We start from the raw sequence: 20,486 nt of genomic DNA on the forward strand, positions 1-20,486 counted from the left end.
CTGTTCAGCTGAACAAATTGTTCACTTTGGCTTCTTCGCAGGCAGAAATGTTATGATCAGCTAATGAGATTGTTCTTGAGCGCTCGTGGGGTTTTCTCTTCCTCCCTTGGAGTTGTCATGCAAGCGTATTTGGCAGAGTTTAACTCTTGCTCCACCCATAGATCGGGTTTTGCACTGGTATTAAAAAAAAAAAGTATGAAAGCTTGGTGGTCTGAGGAATGAACTTGAGTATATGGGGACAGAAGCAAACTGGAAAACAGCAGCTGAATTGGGTGCAAAGCTCTTTCTTCTTTAGTGAGGCACAATTAAAGATCACGAGAGCAATTGAAAAAGTTGCATTTGTGCTTGGGGGATGGCACTTAGGTTGTGTCATTTGGGGGTTTTTTAAATTATTTTTTTTTTATCGGAGTTGTATATGTGAGCAGAGCACGTGGCTTTTTTATTTGGACAAGTCATGAGTTTCCGGGGTGCGTAAGCATTGGTAATGCTGTCCCTAGCGTGGACTCTACCAGTAAGTGTCCCAGTATTTCACTTTATTTTCAGTACTGGCGTTTGAGCCCCTCAAAAGATGAGTAGAGAAAGGGGATGGGAAACTTCTTATAACCTGATTTTAATACTAATGTTGTTCAGTTTCCGGTGAATCAACAGGAGTTGATTTGACCATGAGATTTCTGTTGGCATCTCACTATTGTTGAGGAGCAGGCATTGCACCAGTATGGACATGAAGCATTGCGTTGCATTCGCGCTACTGAGCTTTGCCCCGGGGCTGCTGCCTTGTGGTAGGTAATGCAAGGAAAGCACGCAGAATTAACATGGACGATTCACCCTTTAATAGAGTTGACAGCTGAATGTCATAAACTGTCATATTTGAAACCGCTTTTGTGGTCTGTTGGCAAGTTTTATCTCTGCTGAAGATCCCAGGTGGAAATGGAACTTAGCTCTGGTGTGTCCTGGTTTTGTTCGCTGTAGCTGGCAGCAAGATCCCTCTTCTAGTTCAGAACAGTGGATTGCATCGAGTGCTGGTACTCGGGCAGCTCTCAGGAAGGCACGAAGCACATCTCTGAGGGTTTTGGCAGCAGTGGGACGCGGAGTTGAGTACAGAGCTTGTGCGGAGATTTTGGAGCAGAATCCAAATTTGGGATAGGACTGTGGCTTCCTGCGGTTGCAAATTGGCTGGTGCAATCTGAGATGTGCGTGTAACTGATGATGAGATCTCGCACATGCATTTCGTCTTGGTTCCTTGGGGAAAGGACAAGTATGTGAAGGGCCATACAAGGCCAAAAGCAGGTGGTTATCAATCCACAGCCAACCAACTGGGATGTTAGGAGCAGTTCATGGCAAACCAGTAGCACCCAGCCTGCTTTTTTGACAAACCCCCTGACAGATCCGAAGCCTGGTAGATCCGTGAGGGATGAACGTGGACAGCAGCTCTGGAACAATCCCAGGTTTTCAGTGTGGGCTATGCCTGTGGTGGGAAAGGATGCGGTGTCCTGGGGTGGGACTGTAGCAGGTCAACGTGGAGGGTGGGATGGGACAACCCAAGAAAAGGAGAATTTGGCCATACAGCACAAGAGTGAATCAGGGCAGAGACCTGCATGGAGAGCCAGCTCCATGGCACGTTGTTTTACATTCCCCACTCCCTTCTTTCTCCCTCAGATAGTGAAACATTGACCCAGCTGTGTCTTGGCCAGGTGTTAGAGACTAAGTCCTTCTCCCCGCGGCACAGCGTACGCAGGATTGTCAAAGTGGAGCCCCAGTTGTGGGTCATCTGGCAAGCATCTCCTGATTCCCAGTACTGAGGTCTCATTTGGTGGACAGATACTTACTTGTCTTAATCAAGAAATGTCCCATACTGTACCTCTTGGTCTGTCCTAATGCCGTGGTGAGGTTCCTGCGTGAAGGCAGCTAACAACTTTGCAGCTTGCCTCTGGCAGGCAGGGGAGCCTGAGACGGTGTCTCTTTTGGGGGAAGGTCTCAAAATCTGGAGCTCTGAACCAGACTTGCTCTTTGGTAACTTCTTCCATTGAAAGCTGTGTGGGAATGGGGAAAAGAGTAAGTACAGAGCGGCCTCTGCGTTGGTAGGTGACTGCATTTTGGGGGACAGAGGCGCCCTGGGTATATGCCAGTAAATGGCGGAGGAGTGGAACCATATGGAAAGTTCCTGGAAAGCTGCAGTTTACTGCCTCGTGTTGCAGCATTAATCCGTATCTGCGCTGGGAGGGAGAGGCCAACGGTGTCACAGCCGAGGACTTTCAGATCCGCCACGTGCCCCAGGGTGTGCGAGCTCCTCTGCCCGGCACGCAGGCAGGGCGGCTGTGGTGCAGCAGAGCCGGCAGCGCCATGCAGCTCACCACGGGCTCGTGCTTCGTTGCTGAAAGCATTTTCTGGTTCACGGTGAATCTCTCCCGTTGCTTTTTCACCACGCAGGCTGCTTGGCTGTGGTGAAATTTTCCAGTGTTTCCGTGTGTCCCATTTCTCTCTCTTCCTGGCGTCGACTCTTTTTCTTCTGGCGTGACCTGTTGTTCCTCATTTAACATCAAGATGATTTGGGTTTGCTGAAGTGCTCTGGGTGGCAGAAACAATCTCACTGCAGACGCTGGTGACTGTTTCTCATTCATTACTGCTGACTCCTAGAAGTGATTCTGATACGTAGTTCCCCTCCAGCCTGTAACTTTCCAATCTGAAATCTTTTAACTTCATTTTTCTGTGCTGCTCTGTGTCATTATCAGGATGGCGGTTTAGCAGCAGCTGGTGGATCTGCTCTGTTCACTTTCCAGCTGGGCCTTTAGTAGGGCAGTCTCCTGGTAAAAAATAATTCTGCTAGTCTCCCATTCCCCCAGTTTGGTGCTGTCTCTGTCTGTCCCGTTGGCATTCAGCTGCATGGGCTCAGCAGAAAGCAAGACGGACTGACGGCCGGCAAGGGTTTCTCGCCACGGGCCGCGTGGTGGAGGGAGGCAACGCAGCTTCTCTGAGGTCCAGAAGCAGCAAAACGAACGTGCGTCTCGTAATGCTTGCTGGTACAAAACGAGCCGGCAGCAGGGAACTCCCGTGGGCCTGAATTTCCTCTTAAGGCAATACCTAAAACCTGCTTGCGGGAGGAGGGCAGGGTGTGCCGTTCCTTGGAAGTGGAAACATCCCTGTGCACCTTCACCCAGAAGTGCTTTGTGGACAGCTTTGACTTGATTTTTATACATAGGCTTGGTTTAAGCACATATCATAGGTGGAGGTTGTGTTAGGGAGGGCTTATCCATATGGAGCGTAAAATGAGAGCACGCACCCCTTTTTGAAACGGCCGAAGCCACGGTCGGTGGTGCGGTGCCCCAGGACAGCAGCACTTTCCCTGCCCCTTGGCCGCTTGCTGTCGCCTTTCTGTCCCATTGGCTCTTCTGCCTCTGAAATGGGGATGCTGCTGCCTGGCAGGAGCACTTGGCTGGTGTGTTTTGTTTTCTGGAGTTGACTTTGCCATTTAGGATAACTGCTTTTAACCCAAAATTGCCTGCTTTTTTACTTAGGGATGCACTGGAGCCCATCCCAACGGCTTGGGCTGATGCAACATAAGATTTATTTTTTCTCCCCCTGCCCTTCTGCAGTCATCTTAAACTAACCACTGGTTTTTAGGAAGAAGTGTTTACCTCTGGGAAATCATCATGTTGATAAAGTTTCTTCCTGTAGTTTCCTGAAGGCTGTGTGTTTCTGCTGGAGAGGAGGACACAGTACAGCACATCTGGGAGCCCAGCACCGCGGGGCAGGAGCTGCCGGCACTGGTTTGAGGCCACAGCCACAAAGGGCAGGATTTGGGGAGGTCTGCCACGGATGGGGAGAGGGATCCCGTTCTTCCCTCACCCCCTTCCTGTGAAGCCCCGCAGCTTCCCACGGTATTTATAACCCTGCGGGCTGAGCTCAGCTCCCTGCTTGTTGTTCCTCCTCCGTCCCAGCCTCCCGGCCCTCTTGGGCACCTTCTGGGCATGTGCGGGTTCCCTCCATGTGAGGAGACGTAAGGCTGCTAATTCTGCACGCACGCACTATTTACGATAAGCACCATCTGCTGAAGTTTGCAGGACGCTGTCCTTGTCGGTCAAGCCGAGTGCCACGCGCAGGCGAGGGGTGGCTGTTGCTCCCGTCTCGTTGTCTGCCAAGGCCGCTCTCCTGCACACACCGGTGCCTGCGGAAGGGGATTGAGTCTGCCTGGGAAATTGGGGTTTTTTAAAAGGATCAGGCTCCTAAATAATTAATTTTCTGTGCTGTTCCATGAGCTTACCCTCCTGTCCCAGCTGGAGGGGCTGTCCTGTGCCATCCTGCGTAGCCTATTTTGTGCAAGCTCTTGCAATCGCACGGAGCACACCCGTGCAGCAGCACGATGAACGGTTTCCCTTGGAGGACGCAGGATTTAACTGCTTTGCTGCTGCTTGCATCCCTCTCCGCGCCAGCTTTGCCTCTCGAAGCCCAAGACCGCTCTCAAGATGAGCCGTGCAGCCCGCTTGCAGCGACACCGCTCTCGGCAGCCATCTGGCCGTCTCTTCAGTCTTGTTCAGCCTAATCCAAAACCCGTTCCGGGCAAGTGCAATAAACTCTTTTATTAATTATAATCATGTTAAAGTCGCTAATGTTTAGAGAGAAAGGAAGTGGGTTTCTCTCCCCCCAGAGCGGGGTGTCTGGTTGATGTTTCAGGTGATGCTGTGTTTTGTGTGTGGCTGCTGCTTTCTAGCGCTAGTCAAGAAAATAATCGTTCTTGCAGAATACTTGTATAGAGATTAAAGCTAAAGAAACTACATAGCTTGTTATCCAAAAGCAGATCTACACGAGGAAAGCACATATATGTTGCTGGCAGCACACTGCAGCAAAGGGTGTAATTGAACGGGCTCTGAAAAAGCCTTAATTCTAAATATAGAGGGCCACACTACGCTCAATACTGTTTTGGAAAGTGTGGCTGAGCCATCATTATGCGTCTTCCCCTCCTCCACCTATGCCGCAGGGTGTCAGAGGATGAAGTATACGGTACTGTGTTTCACTTTCTTGGTTTATTTTTGGTTTAATCCAGTGGGTTTTTCTTGGGTAGGATGTGTCCTGATTTTAAGGTGAAGAGCAGGTCTGCTGCTGCTTGCTCTGCCCTGTCGCTTAGGAATCTAAATGGGCATAAAGTGTTTTTTATACTTAATTTCTGTGTAATCTGAGGAAAAGAATGAGATGTGTTTAACAGAGCAGGCCAGTATTGTTCCAGCAGACATAGATGCTCTGTAACATTGCAGAGACAGGCAAAGGAGCTGGCAGTTTGGAGGTGCTTTCGGCAGCTTTTGGTATTTCTAAAACCAATTCCCAATGCTACGTGGATCCCCAGAGAGCGAACTGAAGCCTGCTGAGGTCTGGCTTAGAGCCCTAAACTTTCTAGGGGTCCGGATAGTCTGTTGCATCTACAGATGCTGACGATGCTATAAAAGCAGACGCAGCCACTGCAGAGGTCTTCCCTGGTTTCGAGCTATAAAAGATGATGAACTCCAGTAAATTTGTTCTTAGCTTCTGAAATGAGGGTATGGTAGGATTTCACTGAAACTTGGCTGGCAGAGAAGTAACGTGTTCTGGAAAGTTTTGTGGGAAGCTACGACATGAAAACGCTGTCAATCCTGAGGGTGCCAGTCAGAGCAACGGCGCTTTTCCAGCGATGCTCAGAGGAACGTCTCTGTGAGATAAGGGGATGTGCTTCCCAAACACCGCGCTCCTACCCTCTGGTGTCGTGGAGGGGATTTCGTGCCGTTTAGGCTCAGGCTGGAGATCCCTTGTGGGGAGGAGGGACTGTAAAGCTTGCAAGGCATTATCCTTCTCGGAACGGAGTAAAGCGTGACTGGGCTGGAGGTGGGGATTAGAGCTGTGCGATCGGGTGATGCTGGGGTGCTGCTGGCAACTGCTCAGCCCATTGTAAACCGGATTAACCCTGTGGTCACTCTGCCTGGCTGGTAGGGTAGGTCAGACCTTTACCCAGCCCGGGTGCTCAGCTGCCTTGGCCGCCTTTTGTCTCAGGCTCTGCTGACTCTATCCTCTGTGTAACTGATGGAGGATTAAGATCTGACCTTGCCGTGGCATCCAGCTACAATAAATACTAAAATTTCCACCAAACGTAAGGTCAGCGTTGATCAAAATAGAGCAGGCACTTTTACACAGGGAAATATTCCAGAGAGAAGGACTTATGCTCCTAAAAGTGCTCTGAAAATGGTCTTGGAGAGGGCTGGGAGGATGGTAGGCAGCGGATACGGTTGCCCGTTTTGGTGGAAATCTGGCCTCGTCTAAATTGGCACTGAAGCGACGTTGCCCACGCAGCTGGGAGGTCCGGCAAGAATACGGAGAAGGTGTCTTGTTCTAAGTTTGTGGGTTTTGCTTGCAGTTTGAATGAACCAACTCTTCCTTTTCAGGGTATTTCTATTAGTTGATTTGAAACTTGTAATAACCCTGGTGCTTTTTTATCTTTTTCTTTTTTTTTCTTTTTTTCTTTTTTCTTTTTTTCTTTTTTCTTTTTTTTTTTTTTCCAGGCAAGTACATTTCATAACAGTACACCTAAATAAGGGCAGATGCATAGGAGGTGTAGATTTTTTTCCTAAGAACTTGATTATTGCTGTTGCTGACCATCTCTGCAGCTGGGGGTGCTTCAGTGGTAAATCTCATTTACCACGTGCTGGTTTCAGATTTGAAACGGGTTAATCTCAGCAGAAGACTTCTGCTTAGATTTTGAAAGAAAAATCTGGACATTGCTGTGGCTTCCTTGCCCCATGTGCTCTCGCTGGGTCCAAAAATGCTACAGAAGGAGAGGGAGATGGGCAAAAGGAATTATTTTGTGATTAATCTTAGTTACCAAACATCCAGATGTGGCAAAGGCTTTGTGCAGTGGCGCTGGATTTGTGCCTGCGCTTTCTGCTGATGCTTTGTTTCTGCACCATGTTGTGGTTTTCTTCCTTTCTGGATAGTCTTAATATTTATCCACTGGAATCAGCATGCTTAGGGTGTATTTTCATAATATTACAACTTTTAATGTGGGAGAGTGGAGCCGTGGATTTATATGTACCTTACTGTCTTTGTGTTCCTTTCTGCCCTGGAGTGAGGTAGTAGAGAGTAAGGGTGGTTTTGTAACAGTTGACCGTAAAATGCAATGGTGTGGTCCATGCGCTAGTAAAAGCATATTTATGGTCCTGCAGAACCGTACTTTGTGTTGGCAGCAGAGATAAAGGTGGTAGGAAATCGGTCAAGAGTTGGAAAGTGTGTGGGTTCCCCCCGTGCGCCCACGCATGCTCGCCTTCTCTCACATCACGCCTCTGAGCCCCGGAGATAAGGAGTCGTCGTTCGCTTGGTAATTTTGTCATGTTTTTTCCTGGCTTCTTTGTCTGCTCAGCCAAGCCATCAGATGCTGAAATCAAGTTTACTGTTGCCCACTTTCCTTTGCAACACCTCGTTGCAGGGGAGCAGCTTGTGCAAGGCACTGTTAGCTCTGTTGCTCGTCTCCAAACAGTGGTTACTCTGAAAACTGAATGATGATGCGTTGTGAAACTCGCCACTGAGTTTTAATTGTGGCCATGTGGTACGCGTTGGTGTTCAGGCGTGTTTTGTGACTGATGACAGAGGTCTTTTTTTAAAAGAGGCGATGTCAAGGAAGGGAAGGCAGATGGGGTTTGTTTTCTCCAAGACTTGGAAAAGTGGGTCTGGCAGATGTGGCCAGGTAGGACTGGAGCTGTTGGTTCAGCTAAGCGTGGAATAAAATCTTAACGCTTGCATAGGCAGGATTTCGATCACTGGGTACCAAAAGTTGTTTTAATACTGCTCTGCAGAGGCATGGCTTTCATAGCATGTCTGTAGTTGGGTTGGTAATTATTAGCAGTGGCTAGATGGTATCAGTCGTGCCATTCAGTATGTAGCTTTTGATCTATCTGTCAGTTCTGCTAGGTTTTTTTGTGGACTGTATAATTAAAATCACACTCAAAATAACCCCCCCATCCCCTCTCTGTTTTTCCAGGAGGCGAAGGGCAGAGTGGAGATGGGCAGCAGACCGTGCAGCCATCGTCAGTCGCTGGAATTGGCTCCAAGCCCACGTCTCGGACCTGGAATACCGAATCCGGCAGCAAACGGACATTTACAAGCAGATTAGAGCCAACAAGGTGAGGACCAGGGGTGCATTTGGATATCTGTGACTTTGCTTTGTCTGCCTCCAAATGGCGTGCTCTTCTGATGCAGTGGAGAGTGCGTACGCAAAGGCTGATGCTTTTTTTCCCCTGCCTCACTCAGAAAGCACACTGCACGGTTGTGACTAATTGTAGTGCTATTTGGCATGCGCCGAGTATAATTCTTTTCCCTGGTTCGATATGGTAACGTGAAGAGAGCAGCACCTTCCTTTAAAGTCAGTCTCTGGGTACTGGACAAAACTGTTGCTTTTGCGTGCATGTTGCTGTTCCCCGTTGTCTGAGCCTTTCTCTTTCTGTATTTAAATTTTTTTTTTAAGAACTTTCCCATTCTTTCTTTTTGGGAGTAGCTGAAGATGGGGGTAAGGAGCAACTTAACAAGAGACTTACTGGGGAAGGGAGGGGACTGTGGAGGAAGTTAGCTTCAGATGCTATCACATAACACAGGCTGTATTGTTAAAAAAAAAAAAAAAGACTGTTTCTAGGTGCTGACCTTTGTGGAAGGAATTATTTTTTTCAGACTTGCTCTCAGATGGTGGGAGAATGGGGGAGAGCAGAGATGGGATGAGGAAGGAATTGTTATCGAGACTTGTTCAGGCATGCACGTCTAAATGTCAGGCCTTGGAGGGAGGAATGTCTGGAGTTTGTGGCAAGAAGGCTCATGGTATTGCATCAACTTACAGATCCTCAGGAATTCAGAGCCCGGCAAACGCTTTTCCCAGGATGTGTGGTGGGGAAGAAGCCCAGGCAGGGGAGGGAGGCTGGACTTTTATGCAGCTATGTAGAAAAACAGGCTAATTGAGTGAGTGAGGGCTGTAAATGATGAGGTGGAAGAGCGTGGCTCGCCGGACAGAATACATTCCCGAGATTAGAGCAAAAGGCTGCCGGGAAGCGGACTGTGTGTCAAATTAATGAACCAGTTTCAGAAAGAATTGTCTCCCTTCTGTCCTAAGACAGCCAATCATGCAAGATGGTTTCTAAGTGTAAAAGACAAAATAGCTAAACATTTGTATACTAAAAGTTAAGTAATGGAAGAAATGAGAAAACTCATTTAATGAAGTGGAAGATTCCGTGCTTTCACCAGATGATGACAACTTGACAGACTTGTGAAATGGCCTGATAATGGCTACAAGCATCCCATATGTTTTTATCTGAGGTTGCAGTCTCTAGGTCTGAAAGGAGAACATCACGGTGTTGTGTCAGAGTTGAAAAGTACATCTGAGGTTTTGGAAAACAGGATGTCATCTTTTTTGATTTGTTCAAACAAAAGCTCCTCAACTGTGATAACCCAATACGTGAATTTAAGATAAAGCATGCCACTTACAGTGGCAGAAGAGTTTGGATGTTGAGGATTTGGCAGCGGCTGTTCTGCCCGAACAAGGGAGCGGGATTTAGACACCCCGCCTTTCTGGTAGGACTTCGTGGAGATCACCGCTTGCACCCAGCTGTCGTCGTCTTGGTGTCACTGAGCTCAAGGATGCCTTGTGAAACGTGTTCTGTTTTCATCAGTGAAAAACTCAGAGTATGATTTATAAAAGCAGCTTGGGATGAATATAGGAGGCTGGAGAAACGAGTGCATGTGTCAGTAATACAAGTCTCGTTGGAAGGGATTTGGCTTCAAATGGTACAAGGACAACAATTAAAGAATTTCTAGACACCTTGTTTTTTCTATCAACATAACTCCGGCTTATTTGGCCTACAACATAAGGAGGTTAAAATGTAGCCACTGCAGGAATTCAAATCTGCTATTCTTTTTTTAGTCTTTTTTTAATTACCTTTATATTTTAAGGTTTACATCCCAGTGTTCCCTTCAAGAAAGATACATCGCTTTGTCAGATCAAAGCAAGAGAAGGGCCAGGCGGTCAAAAATAACCTTCTGTTTTGAAGGTACGCTGCTGCCCGGGTGTCTCAGCTGTAATTGTGTTTTCAGCACATTTGGATCGGCTCAGTCAGAGCCTGGTGAGATGCGGAGGAGAACAACAAATCCGTGAGCATGTGTTCAAAGTTAGTTGTAAAGTACTGTGTTTTCTGGCGCTTAAAAATAGTGGGCTGTTGTGCCTTCGGTTTTGTGTTGGTTTTGAAGAGCATGTACGGTTAATTTAAGGGACTGGACGTCCATGAAGGTAATAAGGTGGCTTTGTTTCTTTTCACAAATGTGCCGTTTTGAGATGGGATGTGGCTCGGTGCTGGTCCCCCCCACGCAATCTTTGCACCTCCCTGTGTGTGGGTGGCAGATGCTCTGTGTTTGGAAGGGAACAAATAGCGGGGTTTTTTTTTCTCTTTTTCTGTGTGTCTTAGAAGTTTCACTCTTGGAAGAAGAGGTAAATTAAGAGGAAGGGCTCCTGCAGGAATTTTGTGCAGTGCCAGACGTGGTTGAAATACAGTGACTGTAGCTCCTTAAAGACGGGGCTGTTTTGCACGTTGTCTCTGCAGACCCAGACTCAGCTTGTTCCCAGACCATCCGAGATGGATTTGCTGCGTTCCCTTCGAGCTTTTGGTCCAATCTGTGCGCAGCCTGTCCCGTGGGGAGGGCTGTGCTCTGGTCGGAGCTGCTGAGTCAAGAGAACCGCGTGATGGGAAGGGTGGGATGAGAGTCAGGAGGAGCCTCTCGCTGGAGGAATTTGCAGCGTTCTCATGAGTTTCCTGTGTCTGTAGTGGTATGTCGGGCTTAGGGCACGATAAGAGACGCTGCTGTCCCTCTGTGGGGCTGTTTAGGACACTCGATCTCTTTCTGCTGTGTCTTAATGTGTGTCAGTCCTCTTCCTTGCCCGTTAGTCCCAGTTAGCAGAAGCTGCTGACTATTACAGCACTGTGAGACACCTGGGATCTGTCTCTGTCTGAGGCCTATACGATTGACTTCTCATTAATACCGTAATCTGTGATAAAAATGGGAGTAAAGGAGCAGCAAACTTGCCCAAAAATATTGGAGGGGGCCTTCCTTTTTGCTTTGGAGAGTGCTGGTGAAAAGCGAGTGTTGTGTGACCTTGGAATAATTGAGCCACGCTGTTGCTTTCCTGAAAGAGAGTTGGAAATTTGACGTTGCCTTTCTAATTTCTCGCTATTATCCAGAAGTGTGTAAATAACGGAGATTTAAAACTCTTAAAAGTAAAGCAGAGAGCGTGAGCCCAAGGATGCCATCCAACCTGCAGGTCTGTGGGACTGCTCGGGGGTGTAGGAGCTGGGAGAGGGCTGGCGCGCACGGCGGGTCCGGGCAGTGCAGCTGCTGTACGAGGACACGAAAACCAAATCCGTGACTGTCACGGGGAAAGCTGCGTTAGGCCTCTTCTGCTTCAAAGTCACTAGTAAAGGGGCATCCTTCTAAACAAATACAGTATCTAGAATTAATTACTACTCCTTCCTGAGGCAAGGAGCAGCTCCCTTCATCCTCTTCCTTTAAAGTGAAGGCAGAAGTCCTTGGTGGCTGTTTCTGTTCTAATGCCCGTGCTTCCCCATCTTACTCTCTCGCTGAGCAAATGAGAAGCCCAAGCACTTTCCAGAGTGTCAAAGCAAAGCAGTTTCCTTGTTTCTAACTTTGCATTCAGTCCCAGTTTCTCCCTTTTTCATGTCCACTCTCTCCTACACCTGACATCTGGAGATGACTGACCGCTTTGCTGAAGCATGCCTGAGGATGTTTCTAGAAGCAGTGGTGAAATGTGATGGGCTGCTTTTGGAGAGGGATCTTTCAAGAGTAGAGGAAGAGCACAGCAGTATTTAATTGAGTTTAGACGTCCAGCCTATCTCGTCCACTAAACATCCTTCTGGCATGTCAGAATATTCTAGAAAATCGTCATCGTGTTTATTCTAGAAGCTGGCTACTTCCTCGTTGCTGGTCAGAGGCAATGTGCAGTTGTATTTAGTTTATGAACTGTTTTTAAATAAAGTATCCCTGAACTATGGGCTGCCACTATCTTTCTTGAAAGCCACCGATCTGTTGTATTGTGTCAAGGTGTGAGATCAGCCTTACAAGAGACTTCAGTGGCCACGTGCCATGGCATCAGCTGTTGACGCACAGTTATATGTAGAACTCGACTTTGTGGACTTTGAGGGAAGCCTTGTAGCTCTCTGATCTCTCCAGGTAACGTGTCCAGGTTCCCTTCCAGGTTCACTTTCTTGTGACACGCTGTGCAGTCTCTGAAATTGTTTTCAGATGACTGATCCGCCTGTTCTTAATCTGAGCAGCCCTTCCTGTAGTTCCTTGTTTGACTGATCACAAACTTGTTCTGGCTTGCCTTGGTCCTGGACTATAGTCATGGCCTGTAGCTTCTACCACCTCCCTAATCCCGTGCACATTTTGGCCTGTTTTGTTATAATATAGCTCAAGTATGCATAATTATAATTTTATTTTACTTTGTGTTGTTCAGAGAGAAAGCACTCCTGCCTTGGGAGTAAGCTTCACTTAGAGTAAAACATAAACAGGACAACATATGTTAAGCCTGATAAAACAATGCTCTGCCACTGTGCTTTGTCCCACCAGGTTTATAGCAGTGGCTTGTTTATCAGTGTTTTTCTTTCCTTATTGAATTTTGTGAGTATCATGTCTTTGAAAAAATCTACTCAGAGTAACAAGTTTGACTGTAGATTTTTGGCACCTGCTCAAAATTGTTTGCTTGGCTGTGGTGGCGAGTTCCACTTTGTACTATGAAAGCAGTCGTTTCCTGCTCTGCACTACAGCAAAATGTTCTCTTTGGTTTTGCTGGCATGCAGCTTGCTGAACCTCCTCGTGTGCGGGAGGAGGGGAAGGGGTGGGCAACGGGACAGCAGCGGCTTTTCGGCAGTTTTGCCCGAGAGGGAGCTAACTGTCTACTATTAATGGGCTGAAGGCATGTGATCTGGCTTCAGCCGCTGTCCTTCCCCCCCTCCAAGTTCAGCTTAGACGTCGGGAAAATCCAGGCAGCAGGAGATTCTGTTTGGCATCATGTCTGAAAAATGCGGTGGGAATGCAAGCCGTGCTGTGCAGCCGTGGTAGTTTCTGGGGGACGGTGGATGCGCAGTTTCCCTGCCGAGACCAAAGGACCCGCAGTTAATTCCTGTTCCCTCTCTTCCAGGGGCTGATAGTTCTTGGTGAAGCATCACCCCCTGATCCTGCAGTGGATGATGCATCCTGTCCCGTTAGTGCTGAAGTTAAGCTGGAGCCCGGGGCTGACCGGCTGGTAAGTGCCAGCAGCAGAAGCGACTGGGTCCAGATACTTCACGATCATGAATTTTGGGTAGGGAGGTTCATCCTCTAAGCTGCAGTGGAGAGAGATGCGTGAACCGCGGTTCTGGCGTGGGACTGGCCTCCTGCAGGAGCATCTCTCTGTGGGACTTCACGTGGGAATTGCTGATCTGTTGGTCTGTGTAGCTCGCCCCCTCCCAGGTTATTTTGGGGTTAATAAACGATAGGATTTAAACACCTTTTAGAACAGAGTTCCTCGGGGTACCTTTGTAATATGCATTAGCATTTTGTGAAGCTTAAAAATCCTAACTAATCCTTTCCCTCTAGCAAAAAAGTACCTCGAACTGAGCGCGGCACAATTAGCAAAGGCTTCTAAAGATGTGTCTATTAATATCTGCCTGAGTGTTACCCCTTGGAAAGGGAACTAATGATTTCAGTGAGATGCGCTGGAAACTATGCAGAGTGCCAGGTATTTATTATTTAATGCAGAAATATAGGCCACAGACTAAAGGCTTGATCGTACTGTTCAGCCTGGCTGTGATTACTTTTGATCCTGTGGGACACGTTGACGTATTAAAATGGAGGATTTGGAAGTTGTGGTGTAGTACTAGGAGAAGGGTGGTCCCTACGTGGTTCAAACGCCTGTTACCAAGCTGCAGCGCTCCTGCGTTTCTGCCCTAATGCCGCATTTGGGGCAAAAAGGAGCTTTGTTGCAGTGGGAGCGCTTGAGTTTCATAGACCAGTGTTCAATGTAGTTGGTACAGGTAAAAAATGTAACTAGAAGTGACCGTAAAATTGTACTTCGAGTGTTTTCTCCTATCGCTGGCAAGACTTTGTGTCAGAGTTTTCCTGATACTGAGTGAAAACCTGAAATACTGTGAAATTTTTTATTAATGCCGGACCGCAAAGGGGTTATTACAAGTGATTGTAATAAAATGCCTCCTCTCTTGACACTGGTTTTCAGATGCATGTTTGGAATTTAAGTCTTTAATTAGCAGATTGACTGAGCCCAAAACTCTGCCATGTAGTTGGGTACAATGAACAGGTTTTGCTCACGACTGAAATAGTGGATGGTGCTTCAGATGAAAACAGAGCCACGCTGGAGCAGCGACGGGAGGCAGGAGAGCCGGGCTGACAGGGGCTGCTACAGATCGTGATTGAATCACAAGCATTACGCACTGTCTGGTTTTGAGCAGTGATGTCCGTCTGTCGTGTGGCCCTCCTGCTTTTTCATGCTTTAACCCAAAAAGCGCTCGGAGAATAATAAACAAGCGCAGTGACAGCGTGCTCCAATTCGCTTCAGAAATAGCATGCTCCTGCACTGATGAATTGGCTGTTATTTGGGAGCTAATCTGTAAATAGCAGGCTGATAACAGAGATAAATGAGCAAATTTAACAGTGATAGGAAGAATATTTTCTTCCTTATCTGCTTAAATCAGGATGTTTATCTGGCACAAGTGTATTTTCAACCTGGGAATCTGCAGATGAAAGGACTGTGTCCTACCTGACTTTGTCCCTACATACTAAAGACATTTTGCATATACTTACAAAATCATCACATTGTCCTTTTTTAGGTTGTCTTAAACATCATCTCTCCATGTATAGAATAGAAAATGTCTATGGATTTCTGATGTGTGGAAAAGTATTGGCCAGCGCTGTCTGGTTTTGCTGCTCACAGCCATCTCGCTGTTCCTGTGTCTGTTCATTTCCTGCTTTGTCCTTTTTCTCATCCCTTTCACTTGGGTATAAGCTCTTCAGACGGTGACTTTATTACTGCAGCGCTGGCGTGATGGAGATCCAATCTCTCTTGCAGGTCTTGGAGGTAACAGTGACACAAATAGTAGAAGCTGAGAGCAGTGAAGAACAACATTTTCGGTATAAAGCAGGCTGCAGGTTCCTACTTGGCACCTTCTTGTGGCTACTCCTGCAGCCGTGCTTGCCGTGTTGGAGAGTAACTCCTCCTGAAACGGGACTTTTTATTCCCCTTCCACGTGTGGCTGCTGGTGGATGCGCACATTGCTCCACACTGCTCACTTCTCTGCAGCAGTGCTGGAGGTGTCAGCCACCAGAAACGCTGCCTCCAGGCACCCAGCTTCTACACCCTGCTGCTGCTGGAGGGTTTGGGCTTAATTAGACTTGCTCATAAGGGTGGGGTGTTGAGTCAGAGCCTTGATCTGCTCCAAGCCAGAGATTAGCCCAGAGACCATTCCTGTTGCGTTAGGACACTTACTGGAAGGGTATCTCTTCGGCCTCTCCTGGAGAGGTGTTTATCATTTTGGCACTCTTTGGGCTGCTTAAAATTAGGGTTTGGTTTTGTTTTTTTGCTTCTGCCCCAACTAGCAGAGTGAGAGGTCCACAATGCGGAGTAAGGGGAGGAATCCATCCCCTCTCATCCCCAGCTCCTCTTTGGATCTCATCTGCCCATGGGTGCCTCCAGCGTGAATGCAGGATACGTGTCCTCGGGCATTGGCTTGATATGTGGGATGGGGCTGATAATCCCTAGGAGGAACTAATCCTATCGACAGTGGAGGGAAGGGCTTTGCAAAGGCAGCCTGGGAATGTCTGTTGGGAACTGGAAGCTCAGTATGTGAATAAATAATTTTGCCTGAGGATGGGAATAACATGAAGCCCTGAAGAAATAACTTGGCTGTTGGTATTGGTTCGTTGCTTGTATTGCTAGTCTGGCGAGGGGGGTGCACTTAAAATTTGTAATAATGAATGAGAAAAGCTATTGATGGAGTGTCTTGGTGAGGCTTTTCCCTGTGTTAGGGGTTTGTATCTAGTCATAGGTGAAGGTTTGAACCTGTCTGGTTTTGTCTGGGATTTTTTGGGAATACAGGGACGTTCCTGGTGTTGGGTCATGCCTGCCTGCCAGCACACCACTTCTTTGCTGTCGTGAGAGCCCCTGGTAGTCTGCAGGCTCCTGCAGGCTCCTGTTTTCATGTGCAGCAAGCAGGTGGGCTAAAGCGGAATCTTTGACACCCCCCCCAAGAGTCCTAGGGATCCTAAAGACTTGGACTTCCAGACCCCAGGCATATCCGAAACACCGCGAAGAGCTCAGTCTGGAGCATCAGTGCGATCCTGGTGTGGTGAACGCTCCTCGGGATCCCAGCCTGGCTGCCCAGCCAGCCCCAGAGGAAGGCATGGCGCTGGGAGGTGCGTCCGGGAGGAGCTGGTGCAGGAGCTCTGCCTCTGCTCTGGGCACTGGAGATGTCAGTTCTTGCAGTCCTGCTCGTTCCTCCCATTGCTCATGTCAGAGCCTCGTTAGGGTACACCCATCTTCAGCGTGATAAGGTGAGCCTGGGCTGTTTCTGATAAATAGACCTTGGATTGACGCTTTCCAGCTCCTCCGCAGGAAGCAGAGAGGTCACCCTCTCTTCCCATCTTGAACCACCGAGCCGGAGACAGCTCTTGGAGAAGAGGTTCCTCCTTTAAGACCCTTTCTGGAGAAGAAAATAAATACCCTATTTCAAAAGAGTGTATGAGTCATGTGTACCCGCCCTCCTGAACCCGGGGGTGCCTCCGGCGGAGGTGTCATGTGAAGGCTCAGTCTTGCCAAGCCTCTGGAAACCAGAGGGAAAACGTTCAGCTCCTAAACCCACTTCGCCTCAACAGGGTGCCGCGTTGTGTTTGCCTAACGCTTCTGGCGCGATCCGATCTCACCCCTGCGTCTGTGCGCTCAGACTGAGTATCGGAGACAAACCTGTCTGTCTGATCCTGTCTCTGCTCCCCCCTCCCCAGGAGAAACGTCTTTTTTAGCAGAAGTGTAGAAAACCCAGCAAAGTTCCTCAAACAGGCAACAGGCAGAAGTTCCTGTGTTGTCAGAAATTGCTGTTCCCTTGGTGAGTCAGGTCTCTGCTAGTCTGGAAACCGTTAGTCCAGCACCGCCGTAGCCTGATTTTAGTTGTTCGTTGGGTTGGGGGAGTGATTGCAGGGAAGATTTTAATTGATTCAGCACTGATGCTTTTGAGATGGAGCATGTGATGAGCAGGGAGGGCTGGCTGGTTGGATATCTATGGAGATAAGTCAGACCTTTTCTTTTGTCTTTTTTACTAGTACTTGAAACGCACCACCGCCCTTGCGTGCACAAAGGGGGAAACCCAGCTAGAGAGACATTGGCAGTGAGTGTAGGAAGTGCTGCGCGAAGGAAGAAATGAAGTTTAACCCCAGGGAGGAGCAGCGCGTCAAATCAAAAAGAAGGGGCTGCGGGGATGAGACTGGGGGCGATGAGTGCCAGGGGTATGAACACGCTGCACCACGCCGGCAGCTGCTGGGGAGGAGAGCGGGAATGTCACCGGCAGGAGGTGGTGCAAAGCCCGTGTGTCCTTGGAAGCTGCGGTGACAGTCGTCCTCCCGTTGAGGCCGCTCGCAGAGCAGCGGGAGATGTGCAGCGTTCAGCGCTGTGGCTGCTCACTGCGGACCAAGGGCAGAAGGGATTGGGGAGCTCTGTGTCTTTAGCTTAGTTTTTACTTACTTTCCTCTGCCAAAAAGATGTTTCCAGCTTTGTGTTTATCAGGCAGTTTTAGCTTTATAGAGTTGGCTTGCTTATATCCAAAACCCACAGCTTGCGTGCATACTCATCTAAAATACTTTTCTAAGCGCTATTTGGGCCATGTTTGCACAGGTATTTAGTTAAGATGCAAATTCAGTTTTGCAAGTCTGTTCTCCTCTCCTTCTCCCATTTTCCCCCAAAGTGCTCAGACAAGAGCTTGCAGCCGTGTGGCTTAGAGCACAGCATCAAACTTCAGAAGGCGCCTGTGAGGTTTTCAGGTGGTTACGAACTTGTTTGCACTATTGGGACAAAATGCTAAAATCTCCTGAAAGACCTCAGCCTTTCATGCTCCTTAGTGGTTGCCTGAGGGGGACTGAAGTCCTTTGGTTCCTGCATTGAAAGCGCTGTCCTGTGTGCATCCTCCTGCTGCTCCGGTCTCCTGTTCACGTAGTGACTTCTGAACCCTTGTTTTGAAGTCCTGTGTAGAAACCCATGGCTACGGTGCAGAATCTTCAACTAGAAACTGGGAATAAGAAAGTTGTGGCTATTGAAGAAGCTTTTTTTATTAATTTATGATCCTTCTCATCCTTTCCTAGAGTGTTTCGGGATCCCAGCCACTAGAGAACGTGGGTATTTCTGCTGCAAATACTCCTGAGTCCCATCCCGCCAAGCCCTGTGGAGCACCAAGACCCGTCAATGGAGTTATTAACACGTAAGCTGCTTGCATATTATGGGAGGAGTTTGATTTTTATGATCTTGACAAAAGTCCCATTGGAAACCAGCCTGTAACATGCTGGTTGGTAGTAACTGGGTTGGTAACGGTATAAATGGTCTCTTTTAGAAAAAAAGTATGGTGGTGGATCATGCTTGGAAACGTTTTGGAGGAATTTGCTTGCTTGAGGTTTTCTGCTGCATTGTTTTTCTGAAAATGGTATTAAACTGAGCTGTGTTTACATGAACAAGCCCTGCAGGCAACCATGAGCACGTTCAAAACTGTTTCTTTATGGGTATTTTTAATACGCTTGCAAATGGTACGATTCAAATGTACTAGTGGCCCACTTGCAATTATTTTGCAGAAGTATCTGTAACCACTGGCCCACTTTTCTGGAGATACTGAGGAACCCAAATCCCACTGATTTTGGGAGTAAGACTTTCTAAATTCTTTGTTTCTCTGGGCCATTCTTGTTGAAAAAGTTGTTAAGTGGGGAAATGAAAACAAGTGAAAGAAATTCTCCTGCACTTCAGGATGATTCCAGAGTTGAACCACTCGAAAGCCCTTGAACACACGGTGCTTCAAAGTTCCGGTAGTGGCTAGAGAAGCATTTCCAGCACCATTGCTCTTGCGTAGTACCTTGAGGAGGGAGGGATGCTGCACCAGTGCAGTGTGAGCGAGCATAGAAAGCACCGATCAGCTAAGTCATTGCTACAGCTGAAACACTGCAGGCTATAACAGAGCCCTTTATATGCCTGTAGCCTTTGAACTGCAGAGCCTTAGACCACAGGACTTTAATGTTTTGCATTTTTAGAAATGAAACACTTGTAAAATACACGTGAAAAGGTTCCGTAGATGAAGGGCTGCGCTGGTATTTGGTAGGTGGCATGGCGTGCTGATGCCACGGTAGGGCAGGGTTACTGCTTGTGGATGGCAAAGTCCTTTGTACGTAAAACAGAAAGGTTAACGTTAACATTGCGCCTTTCTGGTGTCACTGCTGAGAGTTGTTAGAGGTGTAGTTCTCAAATATTAATCAGAATCAAGTTTACATCACAGTTAAATGTTTTTTCTAGAAAATTCTGTGTTCTCTGTCTTGTGCTCTCTGGCTTTTAGACTCATGAGAACCTGTTGTATTAAGATACCCTGAAGTGTAATTTTGAGGGAAGCTGAATTCTGGGGTTAAAGCTGTTCATGGCTAGAGTGGCTGTTGGTCTTGCTCTGTGTCCAGCTTTATGTGCAATTCTTGGTTCAGAACTTCCAAAGATGCTTTGTCAAAGGATCAGTGGTAAGATAGTGTGAAAAGTGACCAAAGCAAAAATTTGCCTTAATAAAAGCTATTGTGTCATGAGACTGCAATGCTTTAAACTCAGCTTGGGGTGTTTGCCAACGTCTGAATCGTGAACCCGGCTGGTGCTGCTGGGTAACGTGGGATGGTTGAATGAATAACACTATCTGTCTTACTCTCTTCTCTTCTCGGGCAGTCTTCAGCCTGGCCTGGCAGAACATGCTCAGGGAGATGGCCAGGAAGCTGAGGAGCTCTTGCATAAAAAGCAACGACTGAACATGGTTTCTTCATCTTCGGATGGAACGTGTGTAGCAGCTCGCACTCGCCCAGTACTGAGCTGTAAGAAGCGACGGCTTGTTCGACCTAGCAGCATTATGCCCCTTTCCAAAAAGGTTAGTGCTGTTTGGGGTTTTTCGATGCAGTATATAGCTGAAGCTCCGCACCAAATGGCCTCGTGAGGTACTGATGCATTGGTCCAGTGAGCTTTTGCTCTTTGCATGAAGAGGTCTCCCTGGCTTGGGAACGTTTGTGGTTATTAAGAGAGGAAGAAAAATGAGGAGGAAGAGCAGGGCACCGAGGCTTCAAAGGTTGTTGGAGAAGCAAAGGAGAAACGAAGGAGAAGCTTTTAATTAGTTGAAGACTTATTAGCTGTCACTGAGGAAGGGAGATGCTGAACTCTGATGTGGGTT

General features: G+C 47.8%; 1 protein-coding gene across 5 annotated transcripts in view; it reads left to right on the forward strand.

Moving 5' to 3' along the window:
* KANSL1 (KAT8 regulatory NSL complex subunit 1) overlaps positions 1–20,486 on the forward strand; it is a 100,736-nt gene that overhangs the window by 61,666 nt on the left and 18,584 nt on the right. For 3 of the 5 annotated variants that reach the window (XM_054801177.1, XM_054801176.1, XM_054801179.1), the window contains 4 exons: positions 7,991–8,132; positions 13,199–13,303; positions 18,397–18,512; positions 19,994–20,189. In XM_054801177.1, the coding sequence (XP_054657152.1) occupies positions 7,991–8,132; positions 13,199–13,303; positions 18,397–18,512; positions 19,994–20,189 (559 nt within the window). The remainder of the gene's footprint in view (positions 1–7,990; positions 8,133–13,198; positions 13,304–18,396; positions 18,513–19,993; positions 20,190–20,486) is intronic. The other 2 variants (XM_054801178.1, XM_054801180.1) reach the window with 1 other exon arrangement.

Source organism: Grus americana, chromosome 22 (assembly GCF_028858705.1).
Source record: "Grus americana isolate bGruAme1 chromosome 22, bGruAme1.mat, whole genome shotgun sequence".
In the NCBI taxonomy this organism is placed as follows: Eukaryota; Metazoa; Chordata; class Aves; order Gruiformes; family Gruidae; genus Grus; species Grus americana.